The sequence below is a fragment of the Schistocerca americana genome, chromosome 3 (genome assembly GCF_021461395.2).
Source record: "Schistocerca americana isolate TAMUIC-IGC-003095 chromosome 3, iqSchAmer2.1, whole genome shotgun sequence".
Taxonomy (NCBI): domain Eukaryota; kingdom Metazoa; phylum Arthropoda; class Insecta; order Orthoptera; family Acrididae; genus Schistocerca; species Schistocerca americana.
Window position 1 is genome coordinate 187447088 of NC_060121.1, and position 27395 is coordinate 187474482.

Sequence of the window (27395 nt, forward strand, 5' to 3'; positions counted from 1 at the left end):
TGCTCATGATATGTCCTAAGATTCTACAATAGATGGATGTCTGTGATATTGGATGGTAGTTTTGTGGTCCCCTTCTGCTACCTTCCATTGTAGACGGATGTAACCTGTGATTCGAGCGATTCAGAGCGCTCGCCATCCACGCCAGAAAGCATGTGCACGTTCGTGTTCACTTCACGTATGTAGGCTTTCAAGGGATATACGACCCTATGTTAGCTCAGCCAAGCTTACCCAATTCACCGGAGTGCGCCTGGCATGACAATGTTTGCTTATATTCTCCGAGTTCGTTTGCCTTCGGTGTCGGCCTGAAGCTACAAGCGGCGCTTATATCTAACGCACGAGAAACGTTGTTACTTGTTAGTACGTGCAACGTAGCTGCTTACGATACACCAGTATATACGTATTATCAACAAAGTACACTGAGGACAGACGGAAGATATGTAAGGATATAACAGTAGGTACATTCCGGTAATCTCACAAATGTGGCGCTACTGAGTTAAATAACGACTGCCAAGTTTTAGCAAATGATATTTCTTTCGTCTACTGCTCAGGGCCTTTCGCTGGCAGTATGCGAACGATTGTCTTCAGTGGACAAGTTACGATAATCCCGAACTGTGACCGTTAACTTGTCTCCTGCCGATGATGACCGCGACGACGTCAAAGACGACTATTCGCCTGTTCAAAATCTTTGTCATTGTCCATCAAAGCATTTATCACCCGACAATCGGGTCACACTTTTATAACTACAAGATTTACCAGCTTACTCTAGTAATTTACGAGGGTGGTTTGAAAAGTTCTCGGAACGGAATAGAAAGAAAGTACTTACATCACTAAAACTTTTTTATTTTTCAATGTAGTCTTCTTGTAGATTAATGCACTTGGTCCAACGATGTTCTAGTGCCTTGATCCCATCTCGAAAATGAGATTTCTCCAGGCCTGCAAAATAGTTGTCACATCCGGCTATCAGTTCTACGTTTGACGTGAATGTTCGTCCAACAAGAAAAATTTTCAGTTTTGGGAAGAGATAGGAGTCTGACAGAGCCATATCAGGTGAATAAGGCGGGTGTGGCAACAATTCACACCTTAGTTCGTGTAATTTTGCAGTGGCGATGGCACATGTGCGCGGGTGCGCATTGTCTTGATGCAAGATGACTTTCTTCCTCGCTAAAACCGGCCTTTTTTCGTGTATCTTTTGTTGCAATTTGTCCAGGAGGTTAGCATAGTACTCTCCAATCATTTTTTGCCCAGTGGGGAGATAATCTACAAACAGAATCCCCATCCCAGAACACTGATTCCATGACCTTTCCCGATCAAGAAATTATCTTTGCTTTCTTTGGTGTCGGAGAATCAGCATGTTTCCACTGCTTTGACTGTTGTTCTGTCTTTGGGATATAGTAGTGCATCCAAGTTTCACCTGTGGTCACAGACCGGCGCAAAAAATCTTGCTCGTTTCTCCTAAAACGGGCCAAACATTGTAAGCGTAGGCTTCCGCGGCCGTTGTCTTCTTCAATAAAATTCTTCAGGGTATCAGACCGCATCGTCATAATTTTAAAATGCGCCAACGTTTCGGCCAGCGTTGCAGCTAGCCTTCATCAGGGCCTTACGTTAACTGCTAAATGAACACACTTGGTTCCTTAAATAGCTGCACGAGAAAACCGTGTCGTTACTTGATTGGCTGTAAAAGGAGGAGGAGGAGGAGGGGTGAAAGGTATGCTTTATTGGTGTTTCCTTTATTATCTGTCACTGGCTGAAATAGCTGTTTTCTATTGGTCTTTATATTAATCCACCCCATTGGAGGAGACGGACGAATAGCGAACAGGTGATGGCTGTGACGTCACACTGTTTCCATGCTGTCCAGAAGCCGGCTGCGGCGTGCCTTTGCTTTGTGTGCTCGCGACCACTACTGCGGCTCTCCGCGTGTCTGCATGGGCCGCCACGGCTCTGCCGCCGCTCCGTAGCCCTGCTATTGCAGGCAGCCAAGACCTCGGAAGCTTGTACCCGTCCTCTCTATTCATGTTGGCGGGTCTTTTGGCTATTTCTATCGCCTCTCTAATCTTTCTTTTGAAAGTGAGAGGCTGTTTCGCCAGGACGCGGGCTTCTTGAAAAAATATTGGTTTCCCGCACTCGTCTCGGTGTTCCGCCACTGCTGACTTATTGTGTTGTTTCAGGCGGATATATCTTTCATGTTCCGAGAGCCTTGTGCTAATCGGACGTCCCGTCTCACCTATGTAGACTAATCCACACGGACAACCAATTTCATACACGCCAGCTGTGTGTAGTTTGTCAACTGCATCCTTGGTAGAACCGAGCATGTCTGATATTTTGTTTCTGCTTCGGAAAATTGGTTTGATGTCGGCTTTTCGTAGAATTTTGCCAATACGTTCGGTGACCCCTTGTACATATGGTAACACAGCAATGCTCTGTGCCTCCTTCCCCTCTTCCCTATTAGTCTTCTCCCTTGTCGACATGGTGCTGTCTATCATCTGCTTCCCATAGCCATTAGTTCCGAAGATGGACCTGAGGCGTTCAAGTTCTGTCTTCAGATGTTCTTCGTCGCTTATCCTGTACGCTCTCTTCGTTAGCGTGTGCAGGGCGGACTTCTCCTGCGTGGGGTGATGGTGGGAGGAGGCGTGAAGGTACCTGTCCGTATTGGTTGGTTTCCTGTACACTTTGTGGCCAAGTTTACCATCAGGTTTTCGATAAACTTCCACGTCGAGAAAAGGCAGCACCCCATTCTTCTCTGTTTCCATTGTAAACTGAATTTTCCTATGCTGTTGGTTAAGGTGCTTGTGGAAGTTCTGTAACTCCTCTTCTCCGTGGGGCCAGATGACGAAAGTATCATCGACATAGCGAAGCCAACAATTTGGACGTAATGGTGCGGACTGGAGGGCTGTTTCCTCAAATGCCTCCATGAAAATTTCTGCTGCGATAGGCGATAGGGGTGAGCCCATAGCTACACCGTCAGTTTGTTCATAAAATTGACCTCTCCACTTGAAATAGGTGGTCGTCAGACAGTGGCGCACAAGCTCACATATATCAGGTGCCACGCGTTCTTCTAGGATGTTCACAGTATCTGACACTGGGACATCCGTGAATAGGGATTTGACGTCGAAACTAACCATCAGATCTTGGTCCGTAACACGCATTTCCTTTAGGAGAGACACGAAGTGAGTGGAATCCTTAACGTAGGACTCGGTTTGATGCACTAGGTGTCGGAGCCTAGGTGCCAGTTCTTTCGCTAGGTAGTAGGTCGGCGAATTTATACTGTTTACTATGGGCCTTAAGGGGAAGTCGGTTTTGTGTACCTTCGGTACACCATATATCCTTGGTGCCTGTGTCACTTGCGGGATGAATCTTCTGGCCTTGTCGAAGTTGATTCTAGAGTGCTTGAGCAGTGCCTGCGTCGTTTTGATTACCTTGGCCGTCGGATCTCCCTGAAGTTTCTTGTAGATAGGTTCTGCGAGAATATCTTCCATTCGTTTGTTGTAATCAGTTGTGTCCAAGACTACAGTGGCGTTGCCCTTATCTGCCTGTACCACTACTAAGTGGGGGTTGTCCCTGAGTTCCTTGATGGCATGGTATTCCTCAGCGTTGATATTTTGCTTCGGTGGCTTTGCTTTATTCAGAACTCTGACCGTTTCCTGCCGGATCTTCTCCGCCTCAGCCTGTGGCAGATGACGTACCGAAGCCTCTATGGATTCTATGATATCTTCTTTCGGAACTCGCTTAGGTGCGACTGCGAAATTCATCCCCTTGGCCAGAATTGCTGTGGTTGCTTCGCTCAAGGTGTGGCTGGAGAGGCTGACCACTGTCCGTCGCCTGTCCAGCGTCAATGTTTCGTCCGTCGCTTTCTGTTGTAGTTTGTCGTACTTTCTCATCTGGCGGTTAGTAATACTATTGCTGGTCCTTGATGCTTGCTGAAAGGTTAACCTGTCGACTTTATCCCAGTCTTCCATCTGAAGTTTTCCGGCCAGAAATAGGTGCAGATCACACAAATTCCTGTTGTGAGCATCGAGACTTATGCGGATGTGGCGGATCCTTTCCCACAGTAATGATTTACTGGCTTTAACACAGACATTCCTCGCCTTGTTCGTTTTTATGTGAGACGTCAACCGCAAAGAATACGGCACAACACTCGTGTGGCGCATTTTAAAATTATGACGATGCGGTCTGATACCCTGAAGAATTTTATTGAAGAAGACAACGGCCGCGGAAGCCCACGCTTACATTTAACCAACCTGTATGGGCAGGAAATCCACGGAAACATCAAGAAGTTAGAAGCACTGCGTTTAAAAAGATGTAAACTGCTGAATGACCTTGCTTTTTTGAAGAGATGCAGAGAATTTTATTGAAGAGGGGCCAAACATTGTTCCGATGTCCATTCTCATGCCTTTCTGATCAAGCGTCAAGAGTCGTGGCACCCATCTTGCAGATAATTTTTTCATTTCTAATTCTTCAGTTAATATGTGATATTCCCTTTCAGATGACATCTGGCAAGCGTGAGCAATTTCATGCACTTTCAATCGGCGATCCTCTGTGATCATTTTGTGCACTTGCAATAATGTCTGGAGTAGCGACACATCTTGCCCGACCACTGCGCGGATCATCATCTAAGCTCTCCCGGCCAAATTTAAATTCATTTGTCCACTTGGCAACAGTTGAATATGATGAAGCAGAGTCCCCCAATGTATTCTGGAAATCGGCATGAATGTCCTTTGCTTTCATATCTTTCTTTACGAAGTACTTCATCATTGCTCGAATCTTCTTCTTCTTCTTCTTCTTTTTTTTTTTTTTTTTTTTTTTTTTTTTTCCCCCCCCCCCAACTTCGCAAATCACTGCGCGGGAACAACAAATCCACGTCACTTTACAGCTCTCACCCAAGAACACTGAAGTGGCACGTGTTTACAGGCAACAGTCCAACGAATATCACGTGAACAACTCGTTGCGCTAGCGCTGACATCTAGTGGTGGTTCTGAGAACTTTTCAAACCACCCTCGTATTACCTTTATTTCAAAGATATGGGCCAAATATTTTTGCTCGGAGCCCAACAGTAACGCAGGCAGCTCTTTTAATGATTCGGAGAAAGGAGGTGTCTGGGAAGCGGGTACAAAAAATATGCTGCAGTTTAACATTGACACGCGATCTTGTGCAGCTGTAAAAATGAAATGTCGTGTGGCTAGGGCCTCCTGTCGGGTAGACCGTTCGCCTGGTGCAGGTCTTTCGAGTTGACACAACTTAGGCGACCTGCGCGTCGATGGGGATGAAATGATGATGATTAGGACAACACAACACCCAGTCCCTGAGCGGAGAAAATCTCCGACCCAGCTGGGAATCGAACCCGGGACCTTAGGATTTGCAATCTGTCACGCTGAACACTCAGTTACCGGGCTGTGCAGCTATAATATCGCACAATGTCGTCATACCAAAATGGCGTGCCGTACAATGCGATAGTGTGTCTGATATATCTGTATCATTAGCCTTTGGACTCTAACCTACATATTAGCAATGAACGCGACGTTGGTATAATACTTTACTATATTTATTATTTCACGAACTGGCTTTTGGTGTTTAAGTCGTCATAAGGTGAAAAGATAAAAATAAATATTGTAGCTATTGCATTGTAGTATGGTTTTTCATTCGTAGTGTATAAAATGTTCTACCCCCATGAACCAAAGACCTTGCCGTTGGTTGGGAGGCTTGCGTGCCCCAGCGACACAGATAGCTGTACCGTAGGTGCAACCACAACGGAGGGGTATCTGTTGAGAGGCCAGACAAATGTGTGGTTCCTGAAGAGGGGCAGCAGCCTTTTCAGTAGTTGCAAGGGCAACAGTCTGGATGATTGACTGACCTGGCCTTGTAACAATAACCGAAACGGCCTTGCTGTGCTGGTACTGCGAACGGCTGAAAGCAAGGGGAAACTACAGCCGTAATTTTTCCCAAGGGCATGCAGCTTTACTGTATGGATAAATGATGATGGCGTCCTCTTGGGTAAAATATTCCGGAGGTAAAATAGTCCCCCATTCGGATCTCCGGGTGGGGATACTCAGGTGGATGTCATTATCAGGAGAAAGAAAACTGGCATTCTTCGGATTGGATCGTGGAATGTCAGATCCCTTAATCAGGCAGGTAGGTTAGAAAATTTAAAAAGGGAAATGGGTAGGTTAAAGTTGGATATAGTGGGAATTAATGAAGTTCAGTGGCAGGAGGAACAAGACTTTTGGTCAGGTGAATACAGGGTTATAAATACAAAATCAAATAGGGGTAATGCAGGAGTAGGTTTAATAATGAATAAAAAAATAGGAGTGCGGGTAAGCTACTACCAATAGCATAGTGAACGCATTATTGTGGCCAAGATAGACTACTACAGTAGTACCAGTTTATATGCCAGCTGTGCTTCCAGCCTAAGGAATTTATGGCATTAAAAAACAAATCCCTCTTGAATTGTTAATTAATGTGATGGTCCAATATTTCTCGTCTTCGTATATCCCTAAATATCTTGTTACTTTTACACATTTAATGCAAGTAAGATTTCAAAGGAAAAAGAAAACATGGGTCCAAATAACCCCAACTTCCCATAGCTGATTTTTGTATGTGTGAAGCTTCTCCTTCTAGGAGAATGTGCCTAAACAGTCACTGAAATTATATCAGGCATTCAAATACCCATATTATCCTTTACTATATTAATCCGACGTTCTGAGAGAATATGCGAACAGTTATTTCTCAAATACCTGTGCGCACAGAGAGGCTATACTTATCCATCAACCAGAAGATCAGGCAGATAATCCATTCTCAGCAAACCAAGTTTTCTCATACACATACAATAATGCTGACTCAACAATGGAAGGTAAATATTGCTTTAAACAATAGTATGAGTCAGTTGGGTGAAGTGTCCACTAATGCTATATGTTGGAAGGTGGAATAAAGAAGTACCCAGTATAAGAAGTTTTAAGCTCCTCTGCAAAAATTCTTCCTGAAGTACAGCACTCGTATCTGGGTTAATGCGGACACAGTCCACTGCAGTGGAGCAATCCCGAATGAATGAATGCATTAGTGGCAGTGCAAGTGAAACTAATAGCTGAAGTGAATTTGTCATAGTACAAAACTGAATTTAGATTTGATTTAAAGTATTCATTTGTCTGGCTACAGTATTCATAGTTGCTTTACTATTATTAAAGACATTTTAAATCTGTAACTGCAGCTACTAAAAAATGTACACACAGAAATTCCAGATATAAGCAGAAATCAGACAAAAATTCTAGAAAGTGGAAAAGTGTCAATTACTACCAAACAGCCAACACATTGGACACCTGGCACTTGAGAATGGACTAAGATTGACTGGCAGGTGGCCCGTATCACTCGCCTCCCCAAAACATCAATCATAAAATTATTTTAATCAAAGTATGTACATGTTTTCCTTCATTGAGCTTATAATGGTCTTGCATGTAAATATTATGTTGCATTTAGGTGTAATGGTGTCACTTGAAACTTTACACCAGGGAACTTGGTAGAAAGAGAGAACTGTGCCAACTGTCTGATGAAAATTTCGGAATAAGTCTGAAGTGTGACAGTTAAAAGCTGCTGTTTCAATGTTTTAAATATTTATATGCACTTAGTTTTCCAATAACGAGTTTGTAGAGTTTATATAATCTTTCCTCTTGCATATTTTGGTGGTCACTTTTTTTTTTTGCACAGTTGATGAAGCTACCTCATTTCTGTAACTTTTTCATTGCCATCTGCAAATTTTTTAACATATAATTTGTTTTGTCAATATGTCACCTTTCCACTAATTGTGAATGTACAGACAAAGAGTGTGAATATAATGAACCTGCACCTCATTACTAGCCAGAGATATATCAGAGAGCATGTGTACATCACAGAAGCTCAGAACAAACTAATTCAAAGATTGTCCTGTGCCATAGTGCTGTCCAAAGAGGTTCCTTATGAAGCATCATGCAATCACTGCTAGGTTTCCTCAGAGCTTCCACACAGCCTGGTAATGCAGAACACTGGGGGAGTGGATGGTGCAGCTGCAAATCCCATCTTAACACAGGTGCACGTGATCAGCCATGCCATGGCTAGCTGCTAACACAGGGGAAGTGCTTGACAGTTTCACACTGCGTGGAGTAGGTAGAGTGTAAAAGATCAGTAGTAGTAAAAAAAAGGTGGTATTGCACAAGTTGAGTTGACAGCCAGTGAAGTCATCCAAAATGGGAGTGGACCTCAGTGTTGAAGTGGGAGGCGGCAGTGTCATGGCAGTTCATGTGCCTTACTTCATTGGCAAATGCTGGAGCCGAGTATGGTTTTTAAAAGCCATAACTGTGAGAACCCCATCTGCTGATAATGTGGGTGTGACAGAATCCAGAGTAGCATCCTATGAGAGACTGTATTCTTGGGAGAATGTTCCTGTGAGTGTGCTCCCATGGGTCAATTGCTCATCTCATTGTCCTTCCACAACTACAAGATTGTTGATTAGTTTGACTGAGATCTCCTCAGCTTGGAACTGGTGCAAGTCCACTTGCATTATAATTTTGTTGTCATCCAAGTCAACCTGCAGAATGTTGTATACATTGTAATGCTACTTCAAAGTGTCATTTGCGTCGAGTAGAGTCCATGCTGGTTTAAATTCCATTAACTGTAACAGCAGTCAGTATGCCATGCAGTTAAATGTCAAAGGTGTTGCCACCCCTCTAATCACTTTGTGGGTCTGAGTAGAACAGGTGAGAGTGACAACATCCTTGGCAGCATGCACATGTGCTCAGTATCGTTTGGCTCCCTGCTGTTGTGTCATGGCATGTTCCCTGACTGAGGCAAAGCCAGACATCATGTTCATTGAATTATTGCATTGTTGAAGTTTTAACACTATAAGAAGTCTGTCCACTAAAATTAACCTCCTTTGCAGTGGTTCATGCTCATGCGAGAGTATTGCTAACTGAGGAGGTAAACTTCACAATCCATAGTGTCCACAAGGTGTGGTCTGGCATGAGTGCCTAAACATTCTTTGTAGATAAGCTAACATAGTAGCTTTACTGGTGTTTGAATAAGACATCAGGTGAGTGCAGTCTCTGCCACATCACATTTGTTGGCATCCAGAGTAACAATATAATATAATTTATGGGGTTGACATGATCACCAAGGTGGTGCAGTAAGGTGACAAACTTGGGCTATCATCAGAAATGCCATAATTGTGGACAGTGCACTCAGTGACAGCAAACCACATGTCTGGTTGCTCTAGGTGAGAGGTTGGCAGTTCTGGCAGTGAATTAAGGTGCACATGACTGCCATTAAAATTCTGGGTTCATGTAGCACTGCAGTTGGTCAAAGGATGACAATTGACAAGCGCTTGTGTGAAGGCCATGGCACAGAAGCAAAACCTGGGAAGAAGTCTGTGCATAGCCTAGCCAGATGTGCCATGAATGGCAATGTACGCATGCTCAGCAAAATTGTTAACAATGTGGGAGTTGTTACCTAATCGAACCACACCAGTCTGTGCCTATCCATGTTGGTTTTGTTGAGAACCATCTTGTTTGTTTATGGAAGAGTTTCATTTGTTGCCAAAATCAGCCAGAAGGTTGGGAATCATTATTGATAATTATTGATTATTATTGATACAACTGGCACTGCAGAAGAAAATATCAGTTTCACATTTAAACAAAGGTAAGAATTGTCACAACTGACATGAAGCAGTGAATTCAACACTGTATAAGTTGCTGTCTTGTATTTGCTTGTCTCGATGACTAAGGTTGTACGATGGTTCGATTGTTGTTGCAAGCAAGATGAACTTTAGAATGTACACTAATCCATAGCTGATAACATCATTTAATGCAGGGCCACCAATGTAGAGTAGACATAGGTGAAAACGCTGCGGGTTAAATAATGGAGGAAAATTCTGCAGGTTAAATAATGGCGATGACAAATACTGTAGATCTGCACTTTATTATTAGGTACAGATGCATCAGAGAACAAACATACACCACAGAAACTCAGAACATACTAATTCAAAGATTCTCCTGTGGCAGAGCTGTAGTGTTGGTCTAAGAGTTTGCGGCTAGGTCACCACAGGTTTATGATGTTTCCACACATTTTCTTATACATCAATTAACACAATCACTGAAAGAAAGTAAAAAAGTTTTTCTATTTGAAGGTGATCCCCATTTTAGCTCAGGGTATTTTGACCACCCATGGCTATGTTAACCCCTTCACTGACGTCTGAATGTTTTTCAACCACAAATCTATAAAAATGCTGGTAGGTGGAAGTTGGAGAATGACAATTCTCATGACTGGAGTGGATGATCCAACATTTATGTTTCAAATCCCTTAATTTTCCTATTGCTGGATGGTCCTGACTTGAAATGATTTGTGTCCAGACTTCTTCCCTTGTCCTTTTTTTTTTTTTTTTTTTTTTTTTTTGTCCAAGCAATCCAAAAGACTAGTAATATGTTCACCACTTATCATTTAACTCATTGCAAGGTAATCAGTAATAGTAATATAAATCATTTTTGCATACTAACAGCTTCTTTGTTACTATAGCATTGGAAGTAATTTGTAATAAATACTACAATGTCTCAACATTTGTAAACAACCAGATTGTTCTTCATGATAAGGTTTGTGCAACAGTACATGTGAATGGATGAAGCTTCAGGACCTTTTGTATTCTATCAATTACAAGTTTTGTACTGCACATGCCAGTTGGTGATTTCTTTCTTGCTTGTCGTAGTTTGCTGAATAAATTATAATCATAACTTGTATCAGTTATTGCTGGTATTAATACTTTTTATACCCTTTGTTTTTTGTGAGTTTTCATGTTTTAAAATACTTCTTTCTTTCAGGTCATGGTTGTGGTCCTGGCTATGCATCTCCCTTGGAAGCTATGCGGTGTGGACCTCGAGAAAAAATTGTGTATGTACCTTGCATTCAGCCTGCTGAAGCTCGCAAGACTAAACCAGACTTCTTGGCAACTGTTGACATTGATCCTCATAGTCCTACATTCTGCCAGGTGAGTGGAGCCTCTCTGTAACAGTTCTGGTTAAGATATTAACTCTTTCAGATAAACTACTTAAAATGAGGAAAAAATGAGATGGTTATGAAACTCATCTTTACCATGTTGCTGCATATTTCAGTTTTATTCATTTAAATATCAATTTTAATGCAAGCAGATCTTGTTTTCCTTTACTAGTAATAGGGAAGGAAATGTTGTCTGTCGGACAATTTGTAAGGTGGCAAAAATTAATTTCCTTTTGTTCTGTGCTTGTAACTCAGATTGTGAATTTAAAAATATCTATGTATTCATAGCTATTCTTCATCAGTGCTCATATGAAGTATGAGGCTCTTCCAAATTGATTTATTAAGATCTGCTATGGCAATAAAATGATTGTTCTATGTTGTGTCAAAGATAAAGTTTGAAAACTGGTACTCTTTGCAGGTAATACATCGTCTGCCAATGCCTTACCTAGGTGATGAACTCCATCACTCAGGATGGAATGTTTGTAGTAGCTGCCATGAAGATTCAACAAAATGTAGAGACAAGCTGATTTTGCCATCACTTGGCAGTTCAAGAGTGTATGTTATCGATGTTGGAACCAATGAGAGAGCACCTCGAATACACAAGGTTTGTAATCTTACATAAAACTGAGTTTCATTGTTTGTTATCTTCACTGTACTGATTCCTCTTTCTTCCATGCTTGTTGAGTATACAGAAAATTCTGCTGTTTATGGTAGATAAAATTGATCAATTTTCTTTCAGCTTTATTTATTTATGTAATTTTTTAAAAATGCAATCATATTGAATGTAATAACTCATGTTTCATCATTAAGCATTTTTGCTTGATGAAATATAGACTTGCACTTGTGCAAATCTAGTTATGCTTGGGCGGGCATCCTACGTATATTCCAACTAACAGTGTGTATCAAAGCACATCAACTGATTGACTTATGCCAGTTAATGTGCCTCATTTATTTATTTATTTATTTATTTATTTATTTCTTGTTCCGTAGATCCAGTTAGTGCGTCAATCACAAGGATATGGAACGTGTCAAATTGTACAGGTTTCAATTTAAACTTACAATAAATACAAGGGCAATTCAATGGCAAATTGTACATAGTTTAAGTAAGACATACTATAAATACAGTAACAGATACAATGTCAGCTAGATAACGTAACAACCATTTGACAGAAAAAGGAGTTTCAAATAAAGGTTAAAGATAAGAGCACAAAGTTAAATCAGATATTAGGCCTACAAGAGTAAATATATGTACAGCCAATCTGTTGTTACAAAAAGTGTGCTAATGCCCAAATGCGCAATAAAATCAATTGAACTACTTCTAGACACAATAAGTTTAGTGATGGTATACATTTTCTTTCAGGTATTCATCCACAGTATAATAAGATTTCTCTGTCAGGTAATCTTTGAGAACTCGTTTAAATTTTGGCAGTTCTGTATGAACACATTTGATATGTAGTGGTAGAGCATTGAACAGCTTAATGCTGGAGTAGTAAACTCCTTTTTGTACCAGAGTGAGACGTTTCATTTCTAAATGTAGATTGTTTTTGTTTCTGGTGCTATAACCATGGAATTTACTGTTGTCTTGGTAGATGGAATAATTTTTGCACACAAAGGTCAGCAAGGAAAAAATATACTGTGAGGCAGTTGTTAGGATACCTACCTATCTTCCGAAACAAGTGCCTGCAAGAGTGTCTTTGATGGACCCCACACATTATTCTGATTGCTTTTTTTTGGATGGTGAAAACTTTTTTTGCAAGTGGTTGGTTCCCCCAGAATATGATAGCATATGACATCAATGAGTGGAAGTAGCCAAAGTAGGCAACCTTAATAGTGTCAACTTCAGCCACTGAAGAAATTACCCGTAATGCAAATGTTGCCGGGATAAGTTTTTTACATAGATGAAGAATGTGAACTGACCAATTACATTTACTGTCTATGTAAGCACCCAGGAATTTTGTGTCTTCAACTTTCTGTATTGGTTGATCTCTACATTTTATGTCAATTTCATCGGGATTACTTTGTGATGTATGGAACCTCATATAATGAGTTTTATCTGCATTGAGTGAGAGACCATTTGAGGAGAACCAATTTAAGATGTCATTAAAAACAGTATTTGTAGTTTTTTCAAGATCATGATCAATCAAATCGTCAATTAGAATTGAGGTATCATCGGCAAACAGGGTAAATTTGCTGTTTGTCTCAGAACAAAGAGGAAGATCATTAATAAAGATGAGGAAAAGCAGTGGGCCCAAAACGGAGCCTTGAGGCACACCACACGTTATCATGCCCCATTCAGACGAGGCAGGTTCTCCAGAAGAGCCATTTAGCATTACAGTCTGCTTCCGATCCTGTAGATATGATTGTAGCCACAAGCCAACAGTACCACCTAAACCATAGTATTCTGCCTTTTTCCAAAGAATTTGGTGGTTTACACAGTCAAAGGCTTTCGTAAGATCACAAAAAGTACCCACTGGAGACATTTTTTTGTTAATGGCTTCCAAAACTTGGTTGCTGAAAGAGAATATTGCCTGTTCAGTACAAAGACCGGCACGAAAACCAAACTGATTTTTGCTTAAGATACTGTGGAAGTTGAGATGGTCTACAATCCTCCTGTGCATGAGTTTTTCTAGAATTTTCGAGAAGGTAGTTAGTAGGGATATTGGGTGATAGTTTGTAACAATGCTTTTATCCCCTTTTTTAAAGAGAGGAATCGCTACTGCCAACTTAAGTCTGTCAGGGACAATCCGAGCTTGTAGGGATGCATTGTATATGTTGCATAAGATGGGACTAACAAATTTATAACAGTGTTTCAGTATTTTACTAGAAATATTGCCCACACCAGCAGAATTTTTATTTTTTAATGATCTAATTACTCTTATGACTTCACTTACAGTAACTGGAGATAAGGATAACTGTGGGATTCTGTTGCTAATAGCTTTCTGTAGGAGGGACAATGATTCTTCCATGGAACCATTACAGCCTGTCTTCTCTGCTGCTCTCTAAAAGTGGTTATTAAATATTTCTGCAACCAACTCAGGTTTCTTTATGATACTGTCCCCTGTTTTAATCTCTGAGACATGTTCCCTGTTGTCCTGCCAGTTTTCCTCTTTATTACATTCCATATAGTTTTAATTTTATTTTCTGAGCTTTCAATTTCTGATTTTATGCACATACTTTTAGATTTATTTATAACCTTCTTGAGAATGCTACAGTAAAGTTTGTAATGTTGTCGTTTCTTTGGATCATTACAAGTCCTGAGAGAACTGTATAACATCCTCTTTGTTCTACAAGATGTTATTATCCCTGTAGTGATCCAAGACTTCTTGGCATTGCCTATATGACTATTTCTAACTAATTTTTTGGGAAAGATGGACTCAAATACAGACATGAATTCATTTAAAAATGAATTGTACTTTTTGTTTACATCTGTTTCCCTATAAACTCGGCTCCAGTCTATCTCTTTTAGGCTATCGTTGAATTTTTTAAGGCCCTGTTCATTTATTATCCTAAAAGATTTCCAAGAATGCTCAGAACTGTTGCACACACTGATGTAATTGGGCCTAAGCAATTGACCACCATGATCAGAAAGGCCAAGGATTGGATGTACAGTGATCTCATTGCATGTAGACTTATCTATAAATATATTAGCTATCAGACTTTTACTGTTAACAGTAACCCTAGTTGGGAAATCTACTATTGCCATCAGATTATAAGACTCCATTAAATGTACTAAATCAGCTTTACTATTGCTCTCATTTAGGAAATCAACATTAAAGTCACCAGTAATTATAAAGTTCTTGGACTTTGAGTACAGTATGGATAAAAAAAGAATCTAATGCTTAAGAAATACATTCAAATTCCCTGAGGGAGATCTATACAGTGCTAACACTACAGCCGTGAAGTCATTTACAGTAATCTCAACACCACATACTTCAATTTGTTGCTCTATACAATGGCTCTTTAAATCTAATGCATTGTAAGATATGTTGTTTTTTACATAAATTACCACTCCACCATTTTCCATGATGGTTCTTGAGTAATGCGCTGCCTGACAGTAACCACTTAGCTGTAACCTTTCAATATCTTTCACATGATGTTCACTAAAACATAATACATCAGTATCTTTTATTCCTTGTGGTTCCTCTAACAGAACAGTAATGTCATTTACTTTATTACCAAGTCCTCCCACATTTTGGTGAAAAATCATCATTTCTTTGGAATTAGAGACAGATCTAAACTTATGCCTAAAAAATTATCTGTAGCTACAGACACAGTACGTTCATTACTAATAATTTCCTGAAACATTTGAGTTTGAAACCGAGTCTGACTTGATGGTTGGAGCCATTAAAGTGTGATTGGTTCCAACTTTGGGGTACATTTGTGGACTTCTTCCAATATTTTTGTTTTTAAGAGGGTACCTAATGCTTTTTTTCCTGATCTGTTCAGGTGAATACCGTGTCTTGTAAATAATTCTCGTCCAAAACTGCTTACATCTACAACACAAGTATTTTTAAAGTGCTTACACAACTTTGCTAACTTAGAGTTCGTTTGTGAGATAGCCTCATTTACACAGGACTGTGGAATTAAGTCATGTCTCTGTGGAATGTTCACAACAAATACCGTAGACTGATGAAGCGCCAATATTTTCTTCCTGAGCGACTGTATGGCATCATTCCCTTCGTTGCAGGCAACGTTGTTTGAGCCACCTATTAAGATCACACACTCGTTTTTTACGTTTTCAGGATCACACCCCGCTACAACTTCTTGAAGTTTAGCACCTGGCTTCACAATTCCACAAACATCAGCAGCATTAAAACTGCTTTTCACTATATCAGCCATGCCTCTACCATGACTATCAGCAAAAATGTGAAAACGATTTGTTGATGTTTCACTCACAGCAGACTGGATCACACCACTGCCAATTTCATTGCTGTTAACTGAACGTTGTGGCTTTGGAAGATCAAACCTAACCTTTCTCCGATAGTTTATCGGTACACTCTTCTTACGATTGTTTTCACTTTCAGTGAGACTATTACTAGAACAAAGTACATCAAAATTGTTTACATTCTTGAACCTCGAAACATTTGCTGTAGACGAAGTTTTAGTGCGGATTGTTTGACGCTTGTTGTGTACTACCTTCCATTCTGATGATTTATCAGCGTCATTTTGCACCGATGTAGCCATGTTCTGGCGAAGTTTTTGTCCTTCTGTCTGTCTTGAAGCAATGGATCCATGTTTCGCTTCGACTTCAGTTCCATATTTTCGGACTTCAGGCTGTCGATTTCTATTCTTAGACTGCTGATTACACATTGTAAACTAGCAATACGCTCATTATACTTTAATAATTCACTTTTGCACCTTACACACGAATTTTTAATGGCTTCACTGTAACTTATTTTTGGAGTAAAATCGCGGATATCTACACACGCCGCCATCTTAGATGCATACTCAATAGACTGTTTTAGTTGGGAATGTATGAGAGGTTTTGAGGAATGATTTACAGTAGCAGTTTTTGTTCCTTATTAATGAATTAACATGAGTCAATGCTCATTGGATCTCTCAATGTACTCCCCGCTGACATCAGTCTATGTCTGCCACTTCCTGGGAACTCCATTGCTGCATCATGGAATCACTGTCTGAAGGTATTACAAACCCACTAATGGACAGCTGCTGACAATTATTCATTGTTGCTGAACTTCCTACCTCACAGTGCCTCCTTTATGTTATCAAATAAAGCATAGTTAGATGTAGTAAAGTGTGGTGAATATGTTTCACAGCAAATGACTCCAGTCGTGTCAGCTTTGTAATCATAGCATTGCTGATGTGGAGCCACACATTGTCATACTGGAGGAGCACTCCTTTCAATGACTTTCCCTGTTGAATTCTGCATCTAAGCTGTGTAAGAGTGTCACAGTAAACCTTGGTGTTGACAATTGTTTCTTGTGGAAGCTAATCCACTAGCAGTATGCTAAGAGTGTGAGAAAGGGAGAGGAGAGAAGTGGAAAAGGGGAAAGGACTATTTAGGTGCATTGACAGGATAGAAGACGTGTAGCACTGGATTGGGAGCAGGGAAGTAGTAGGCAGGTGGAGCATGGGGACTAGCAAAGGCTGAGGCAAGAGGGATACAGGAATGAAGAATATGTTGTAGGAAGAGTTCCCCACTACACGGTTCAGAAAAGTTGGTGGGAAGAATCTGGATGCTACAGGCTGTGAAACAGTCATTAAAGTGAATCTATCTTGTTGGGTGGCATGACCAGAAACTGGGTTGTCCATCTGTCTCTTGGCCTCTGTTTCGCAGCAGCCATCTATGCAAACAGACAGCTTGGTAGTTGTCAAGCCCATCTAGAATGGAGCAAAGTGGTTGCAGCTAAGTTTGTAGATCCAATGGCTTCTTTCACAACTGGTGCTGCATCTAAGGGGGGGCAGAGATGTCTGTGACTGGCCTTCTAACCTGTCAACGCACTTACATAGTCCTTTACCTCTGTCTACTTCTCTCCTCTTGCCCTCTCTCATCCCACATATACTGTCCCATTTCCTGTCTCATTTCCTAATCTAATTCCCCCAGCATCACCTGACTTCATTCAACTGCACACAATCACTGTTGCTTTGCTCTTGGCAAGATTCATCATAACCTCTCTTCAATACAATATTTATTCCCTTCTGCTGATCTTCCAAGTCCTTTGCTGTTTCTGAAGTTGTAACTCTCTCAAAGTTATTATTTCTCTCACTGAACTGTACTACATTTTCCTTGGTCTACTGCTTGTTGAATTTTCAAATTCAGTAATACTGGGGATAAGTTATAATAATATCTTTCTCCCTTCTCAACTACTGCTTCCATTTCATGTTCTTTGACTCTTATAAATGCAGTTTGGTCTTTTGAATTCTATTTATGCTCCTTACTGATGCCCCTCTTTCCTCCAAAGGTCTCTAATTTTCTATAGTTTGCACCTTACTTTCCTATAGGAATGCATGTTTCTATGGCATTATATTTATCTCCTAGCCATTCCTGCATAGTCAGTTAGCATGTTGTCACTAATTTTTTAGACATCTGTATTTCCTTTCTGCCTGCTTCATTTGTTACAGTTTTATATTTGCATTTACATATTGATGTGCCTTGACAAATATGAGTTGATGTGAAAGCTAAAAGTTGTAAGAACATTAAAATTTGTATGTGATGTACTGATAGGAGGGTTTTTAATGATATTGTAGGGGAAAGCAAATGAAATAAGAATGTAATAATAAGTGTGTACATTGGCTCAAACAGCAGAATTCCATTACGGTGATCAGAAAATTAAGCCAGGAAGATACAAGCAATGTATGTTTTGATAGCTATTTTTATTTATTACCAAGAAATCAGAAACTTCACACAATGATTACTGTAGCATCTTTGGTCGTGAGTTTGCTACTGCATCTAGCTGCTAATGGGATACAGATTCTTTGAAGAAAATTTTGCATCTTTAACCCTTGAAAACAAATTCAGAGTTATGTAAAATATCAAACAGAGCTAAAACCTCAGTTGTGAATCAAGTCACATCAATAAAGAGAAAAAAAAGATACATGATCCACTTTTGGTTTTCTATACCTTCTTTATGTGACATACAACAATGTCCCTAAATTGTCAGCTACACAAAGTGGTTTTAGAACAATGTTCCTAAATTGTCAGTTACACAAAGTGGTTAAATATCCTTTGACTATCAATGTGTGTGTTTCCTTGCCACATGGTTACTGGTGTCATTTTTATGTCCATGTGCTACCAGATACTTTGATGTCCCTACTTTGTAGTTGAACACAATTTCTTGGCTTGTCCTTTGTGTTTGTTTACTGGGGCATGAATAGAGAAGTGTGCTCAGAAGAATACCACTGACATTGTTGAGACTGTTCAGTGGAATTTTGAATTTTGAATTCTTGCAGATAATACTGTTTCAGGAGGTACTTGTTAATTTTTAATATAAAAACTCACAATTCAGACCTTACATTTCTAATATTCCAACATTAAATTTAAAAGTCAATGGGAAACATTAGCTCCTCCTATCAAACTTTTCTTAAGAATCTGTGGAAGTTTTTCACTTTGCTTGGAATCACAGTCACACTGTATTTATGAATTGACATTTTCAGTAGGTGATTCCTGTAGAACGATATTCTATTTTTTCCCACTGTTGATTTTGGCATACAGTCACTTAGAAGTGGTTTGAAGAACTGCAGCACATGTTAGACTTCAACAGAACAACTGATGTATAAAATATTTGTCATCATCAACACTAGAGACAGTGTACATAAGCATCAAATGTTCAATTTGTTGTTCATGTAAGTAGCTATAACTGCTGACAGTCAAATATTTGCATGTTGGTGGTTCAGTGGTAGTCTGTGACATGTGATAAGGCACTTCAGAACCACTTGAAAATGCCTGCATTCTCTGGAAGTTTGTTAATAGAGTTCACATTACTCTTACTTGAAGGAAAAGGCTAATTCTGAGAGTGATGTAATCAACAATACAGCAGAATGTTGCATAAAATGGCTATCAACTCAGTAACATTTTATTAATTAATATTATTGTAACTGTTTACATTCACACTACAAATATAGAAACAAAAAATCCAGTAAATTTTGGAAAAATGCCGTAGCAATAAGTCAAGAAAACCTATACATTATGAAACATTTGCGGGCCAGCATTTCTCCAGGATGCAAAATATAGACAAATTCTTGTGCCTACCTGCATCCTCAGTACAGGTAGGCCACTGTCATCCTGGAATGCAAGTGGTCTGCCATTCCCTTTTTAATATTCACCATACTATTCCTCTCTAATCTGTGGGGAAAGAACTATTAGTTCTGAAAGCTACAATAGTGTGTCATTTCTCCTTTAATGTATGTGTATCAGCAGTACTACACGTTTCACCTCCTCAAGGTAAGTTCAGGCCAGCAGTTCTTTCTCATTTGAATTCATTTTTGTCCATTTCAAGAAATCATATTCCTCAGTAGCATACTGTTGATTAATATTTTGTGAAATTTTGGGAAGGATGATGGGTCCAAAAACTCGATAGATCAGACACACTCAAACTGTGTCACAGATATATGTTAACTGTTTGACCTTTCCCTATGGCACTGCTGTCTTAAGTAACATAAAGAATTCAGCAATTAATAAGGTCAGTTGCATGAAGAAAATGGAATTATTTTAATTTACATAATTATTAATTTGAGTGGATTAGCCCCAATTGTTATTGGTTGTTAATATACTTTACAGAAGTAGCCTCCAGTGGTGTGTCATTTTACTTGTTCCAAATCTGAGTGTTCTCATTTATCATGGGTTGAGGGGATGAGTACTGACTGTGAAAAGACTGACAAGACCAAGAAATTAAAATCATTTGATGTGGTGATTCAGCAGAAATAGATAGAACAGAAAGCAATCGGTGCTAGGTCACACCCAATTTAAGATCCTCTCATCTGACACTGGAAGACCATAACAGTTTGTATGATGAAGCTTCTGGCTGGATTTCATATCTGATAGCATTGTAGCCACGCTGAGGCACTACTTGTATAAAGAAATTCTTATGAGAGGATTATATGCATCAGAAACTTAACAAGGAATAGCAAGGACCAAATTTGTGAGCTGATTAAAAAAAGTTCAGGCTATAGATGGGTTGGTGGATAGGGACACTGTCACAGCAAAGAAAGCAGGCATTAACCTGAAGACTGAGGATATATTGGTGGGATTTCATGGCTGGAAGGAAAACTGGACCAAAATAAACAAACTGATTTTTCACAGTTAACATGAAGTTGATGGAGGTGGAGTAAAAACGGGGAGGAAACCATGAATCTATTGTCCTAGAGCAACAGTCTAGTTTGTCCTACTTTCATTTTCCATTTCTTCAAAGTGAATTTTCTATTAGACATGTATTAAAAGTTATTTATGTTTTGTTGTTTTCCTATACTGTAGTGAACTGATGCCATTTATAAATTTTTAAGGTTGTAGATCCTCAAGATATAATAAGTCAACTTGATGTTACTGCACTTCACACAACGCATTGCCTTCCAACTGGAGAAATAATGATATCTACATTGGGTGACAGCAATGATGAAGGAAAAGGAAATTTTCTTCTTCTTGATGCAGAAGCTTTTGAGATTAAAAGTGAGTATCTCAAATATAAGACTTTGTGTTCCTCATAATGCACAATTACAACACTTTGTGATGGAACAGGATTATCAGACTGTACACACATGTGCAGCAATGTACCATTATCTTAAGACAATGTTGCAAAACTACACTGATATGAAAATGTCAGATTTTTCCCTTACAAGAATGTATGAAGTATTTCTATATTTTTTCTAGACAGCACTTCATTTAAGGCAATAGTTAATAATACTGAAAATTTATTTTGTGTTCTAAAAGCTTTTAAGTGTCATTTTGTTATCACTGTACATTCAAATTCAGAAGACAAGTGCTACTAACCAACTTCATCTGCTATTTTTGTTCCAACTCCAGGATTGCTGATGCAATAAAAAGAATTGTATGGACAAATTTGGATATGGATTCTTTTGCATAAAGTTTAATAGGTGTTACAGGTTTGCATTATGAAAGTACTACTTCCATAAACATATGTCATTTGGCTCTGTTGCTAAAATATTTATAGCATTTGCAGGTTTAGAAAAAGCTTTTGAAAAAGTTGACTGGATTACACTCTTCAAAATTCTGAAATTATCACAAATAAAATAGTGAGTGAAAGGCTGTCTATGAATTCTGCAGAAACCCAGACTGCATTTAAGACAGTCAAAGGACGAGCAATACAGCAAAACAAAGAAAAATTGGGTATAAGACATAAAATTCAGGAAGAATAAATAGAAACTTCATCATCATTTAACAGTTCCAGTTTCCCAGGTACTGGTAATGAGCCTCTTCCACTTCGTCCTGTCAAAATACACCTGTTCCCAGAGAACATCATCCACTGTCCATCCTCTGGTCACTAGATCAGCCTTAATCAAGACCATCCATCAGGTCCAAGGTCTTCCTTGAGGTCTTTTCCCATCCACCTGTCTTTCCAAATTTATTTTGGCTGTTCTAGTTGACTCCATTCTCATCACATGCCTGTACCATCGAAGTCTATATGCGCCAATTCAATCTAATAAGGATGTCTTTATTCCAGCTTCTTTCCTCACCTCCTCATTCCTTAACTTGTCCCATCTTCTGGATGGTGGATCTAAGAAATTTTATCTCTTATGATTGCAGCCTTGATGATTCTTTTTTTTGTGAGGCTACATATCTCAATTACATGTTTTACGAAGCAAAACAAGGATAATGGAATGTAGTCAAATTAAGTCGGGTGATGCTGAGGGTATTAGATTAGGAAATGAGACACTTAAAGTAGTAAAGGAGTTTTGCTATTTGGGGAGCAAAATAACTTATGATGGTCGAAGTAGAGAGGATATAAAATGTAGACTGGCAATGGCAAGGAAAGCGTTTCTGAAGAAGAGAAATTTGTTAACATAGAGTATAGATTTAAGTGTCAGGAAGTAGTTTCTGAAAGTATTTGTATGGAGTGAAGCCATGTATGGAAGTGAAACATGGGACAATAAATAGTTTGGACAAGAAGAGAATAGAAGCTTTCGAAATGTGGTGCTACAGAAGAATGTTGAAGATTAGGTGGGCAGATCATGTAACTAATGAGGAGGTATTGAATAGGATTGGGGAGAAAAGTTTGTGGCACAACTTGACTAGAAGAAGGGATCGGTTGGTAGGACGTGTCTTGAGGCATCAAGGGATCACAAATTTAGTATTGGAGGGCAGCATGGAGGGTAAAAATCATTGAGGGAGACCAAGAGATGAATATACTAAGCAGATTGAGAAGGATGTAGGTTGCAGTAGGTACTGGGAGATGAAGGAGCTTGCACAGGATAGATTAGCATGGAGAGCTGCATCAAACCAGTCTCAGGACTGAAGACCACAACAACAACAACAACATCAACATGTTTCAATACCTTAAGTCAATACTGGTATGAAATAGCTATTAAACATCATCAGTCTGGCCAGTTTTGGAATCAAGTCATCCCATAAAAGTGATCTTAATTGTTGGTAGAATTCAGATCCTTTTTGCACTCCGTTGGTGATTTCATTTCTGACCAGATTATAACTGGAGATTACACTTCCAAGGTAAGAAAACTTTCCACACACTCTAGTTGGTGGTCTCCTAGTTTTACACTTGCTGGTTGTCCACCTATGTTGACTGCCATCACCACTGTCTTGATCTTGCTGATAAGGTTATATTCCTGGAACTGAGATTTCCATTCATCAAGTCTGATCTGTACTGTTTCACCCCATATCATGATGCCATCAGCAAAGGTGAATGCATTCAGTTCACCTGACCCCTCCTTGATGTTCTTCATTATAGTATGTATAACAGTGATGATTATAGTATGTATAACAGTGCCTTAAACCACCTTACTGGGAGTGCCTGTGTGCCCGCATGGTACCATTCTGCTGGTAGACGTCAAAGCCAACGTCTTGCTGCACCAGTATCCTCCCAATCATCCACATACTGCTTCCCCTGGAGTTCATCCTTCATTGGGTCTAACAGATGGAAATCGGAAGGTGCAAGATCCGAGCTGTATGGTTGATGAGAAATAACAATCCGACGAAGTGGGGACAGTGCACTTCCTTGCTGAACTCCACTCTTGGTCTCAAACCATAATGATTGCCCTTCACCAGTTTGTACACAGCTAGTACAGTCTTTGTACAACATCTGATTTTTTTTCTTATTAGTCCTTCAAGCACATTCTTTTTCCTCAGGCATTCCCAGGTCTTATTACACTATCATGTGCTATTTCTATATCCAAGAATACAATGACCAGCTTATTACCTTTTTCCCAATACTTTCCCATCAACATGCAGGTGCTAAAAATTAGATCTATTGTTGATCTGTTACTTCTGAAGCCATATTCTTCTCCTCCAGCTGTGGTTCTATGATAGTTCTCCGTCTCTTTTCTGTGATCTTCTCAAGTATTTTTAGTCCATGAGACAATAGGGTTATTCCTCTATAGTTGGTGGCTTTCCACCTGCTACCTTTCTTAAACGGGGGAATTATTACACACTTGCTTCAATCTGCAAAACTTGAAGATTCGTCTTCATTTTCTGACAAATTCGTGACAAAATGATTCTTTGTTGTATGGCTGGATCTCTGTCTCCAAAAGGCATAAACAGCTATCAATCACGTTTCCATTACCAGATGTGCTGATGAACATCCCACCTCAGGACAGGCATTCAGTATATATCTCCTCCCTTTCCTACAAATCATTGCTCCATCCTAGGTTTGCATCTGGAGATGCAGAGTAACAACATGTCCCTTGTTCTCCACCTGACATCAGTGTCAGAGCATTGTAAATATGTTGATACTCCCTTATGTGTCTAAAACATTACGCCTGAGTTAAGTGATAACATAAAGGTGTGCTGAAAAGTAATGCCTCCAAATTTTAAAACTTTTTAAATAAAAGAAACATTCTACAACTTAATTCATCATGTCTATATGTTTGCAGCCCTCTGCCATTAAAGGGCTCTGAATTGTAGTGTGTAACATAACAATGTCAGTGCATCAGAAACAGCATGCTGTAATATTATTTCAAATTTGAAGAGTTCATCCACAAAGAGTACCCCTTCTACAACATGACAGTGCCAGACCACACAGGAGTGCTGTGACCTCTGCAACAATCTGATACATTGGGTTCAGTGTCATTGATCATCCATGCTGTCCCGACTTGGCCTCATCAGATTTTCATCTGTTTCCAAAGATTAAAGAACACCTTGGAGGACTTCACTTAGATAGTGATGAAGTGGTGCAAGCAGAAATGAGGTTCTGACTCCTTCAACAAAGTCTTCAGTGACAGAATTGATAAACTGGTCTCTCATAGTGAGACATGTTTGCCTCCACAGTGACTATGTTGTGAAATAAATATGAAGACATTAAGAATAAAGATGTAGAATCTTAATAACATTTGTTTTGTTTAAAAAGCCTCACAGTTTTCACATAAATTCAGAGGCATTACTCTTGATTTTGCCCTCATGTTTCATTGATAGATATGTAAGAAAAGGCATTACACTTTAAAATTAATCAGTCTTGCAGTCCAGTTTCATTTGCAACATAGCTTGCCAAGTTAGTTAAGAGTAATTCTGGACTGCATAGAATCATTCTTCTGTAAATACAAGAAACCTACTAAGCAACTCATGGAATGGGTTCCAAAAACGTGATCCCACTTGCCCATTCACACCCACTCATTCAGCATACTGCATTGTCATTATCTCCTTGTGTATCTCTAACAGTCACTGTCTCCTGTTTCACAGCCACAGTTTCCTTCATTCGGCCCTTATACTGCTGTCTCATCTCACCATTACTGTCTCCATCTTGCTCTCTCTTACTGCTACTATCTTATTGTTTCCCATTGCTGCTGCCTCTTCTCATTGTCACTATATCTCTCTTCGTTGTTGTTGTTGTAGACTCTGTGTCTCATTACCACTGGCTCTTACGCACTTCCACATTCTCCTTCTCTTTATTCCTCTCCCAGTGGGTCATTGTCTCCTTCAGTCTTTTCCTAGCACTGTTCTGTCACTGTCTATTACATTCCACTGCCACTGGGTCCCTCTCTTTCTCTTACACTACCACTGCCTCCTTCAATCTTTCTATCCACAACCAATTTTCCAGTATTTATTATTTTTCCATCTCTTTCCCACTGCTATGGTCTCCTTCTCTCCCAGCATAAAAAGTGTGAATATGTTCACATGCCAAAATTTTTTAACTTGCTGTGGAAGGTAGACATCAAATCGCATAGACTTATCAGGATTTTATCAGTAAATTATCAGAGTATTTATAACCAGGTTGTTGAATTTACTGTCCTCCAGGAAAGTTCTCATGCTCAAATTATTCTGGGGAACAGAGAGCTGGCTATAACCTGAAGTAGAAAGTTCTGGGATATTTAGCAAGTCATGGAACATTTATTGAAAGGAGTGTTCACTGCAGTTGACAAAAATATTAAATCTATTGAGTGTAACAGTGAATTTACCTGGCTGTTTATAACAGGTGTAGTTAAAACAGGAGTTAATTGTTGACAATATAATGTAATTACATAAATTGAGGCATTCAAAGAAAATCTATGGTCAATAGTGTGTAAAGACCTAGATTGTGCAGTTATAGTTGGAGAAAGCTTTAACCTAATGAGTATAAGCTGGGAAATCTATGGATTCATTGCAAAAGGGGGGGGTGGCGGGGTGTTTCCAGACAGGCAGTTTTGCAAGTACTTTGGAACACACTTTTCTGAAAACTGTCTTGAGCAGGTAGTTCAGCAGCCTACAGGCAATAGGAATATCTTGGGCCTCATAGCTACAAGCAGATAGGACCTTATTGATGGCATCAGTATAGAGATAGAGATTAGTAATCATGTCATCTAGCGACTATGGTTATGAAAGTTAATAAATCAGTCAAGAATGATAAGCAGAGTCTTTCTGCTAGAAAGAGCAAATAAGCAATTGTTAGCATCTCACTTAAACAATGAATTGAAATCATTTAATTCCAGTATAGTGGGCATAGAGGAATTATATGGAAAGTATAAAGAGATTGTAAATCATTTTCTTAACAAATATGTGCCTAGTAAGTGGATTAAGGATTGACTAAGACACACTGTGGTTTAGCAACGAAATTTGGAAAATGCTGTGAAAGCAAAGGCTGTTGCTTTCTGTTCTAAAGAGAATGTGTGAACTGTAGCAAAAGATCTGGCCTAGAATCCAAGAAAATTCTGGTCCTAAGTAAAATTGTTGAGTGAGTCTAAGGCTTCCACTCAGTCACATCACACAGAATCCTGAATGGATGACATATTAATAAGCATCACTGGCATACAGAAACAACTGAAAGAGTTGAAAACAAATAAGTCACCAGGTCTTGGTGGAATCCCAGTTCGATTTTACAAAGTGTAATCTACAGCATTGGCCTCTTACTTAACTTGCATTTATTGTGAATTTCTCACCCAGCTCAAAATCCCAAGCAACTGGAAAATAGTGCAGGTGACTCCTTTATATAGAAAGGATAAAATAATAGATGCAAAATTACAGACCAGCATCCTTAATATCAGTATGCTGCAGAACTCTACAACATATTCTGAGCCTGAATGTATTCAATATCCTAGAGACCAAAAAGCTTATGTCCACAAATCAGTGTGGTTTTAGAAAGGATCACTCATGTGAGACTCAGCTTCCTTTTTTCTCATATGAAATACTGTGAACTATGAATGAAGGGCACTGCAGACTATTTATGGAGGTATGAGCATATGAAATAGGTTCGCAGATATGAGTGGCTCGAAGAATTCTTAAGTAATAAAAACCAGTATGTTGTCCTCAACAGCGAGTGTTCATCAGAGACAAGGGCATCATC

The 27395-nt window shown here is 39.4% G+C and overlaps 1 protein-coding gene across 1 annotated transcript in view; it reads left to right on the forward strand.

Annotated features, from left to right (window-relative positions):
• The window catches only part of LOC124606705 (methanethiol oxidase-like), a 119438-nt gene that overhangs the window by 46087 nt on the left and 45956 nt on the right, over nucleotides 1–27395 (forward strand). The window contains exons 2-4 of the mRNA XM_047138734.1: nucleotides 10824–10990; nucleotides 11417–11602; nucleotides 20959–21121. Coding sequence (XP_046994690.1) covers nucleotides 10824–10990; nucleotides 11417–11602; nucleotides 20959–21121 — 516 coding nt within the window. The remainder of the gene's footprint in view (nucleotides 1–10823; nucleotides 10991–11416; nucleotides 11603–20958; nucleotides 21122–27395) is intronic.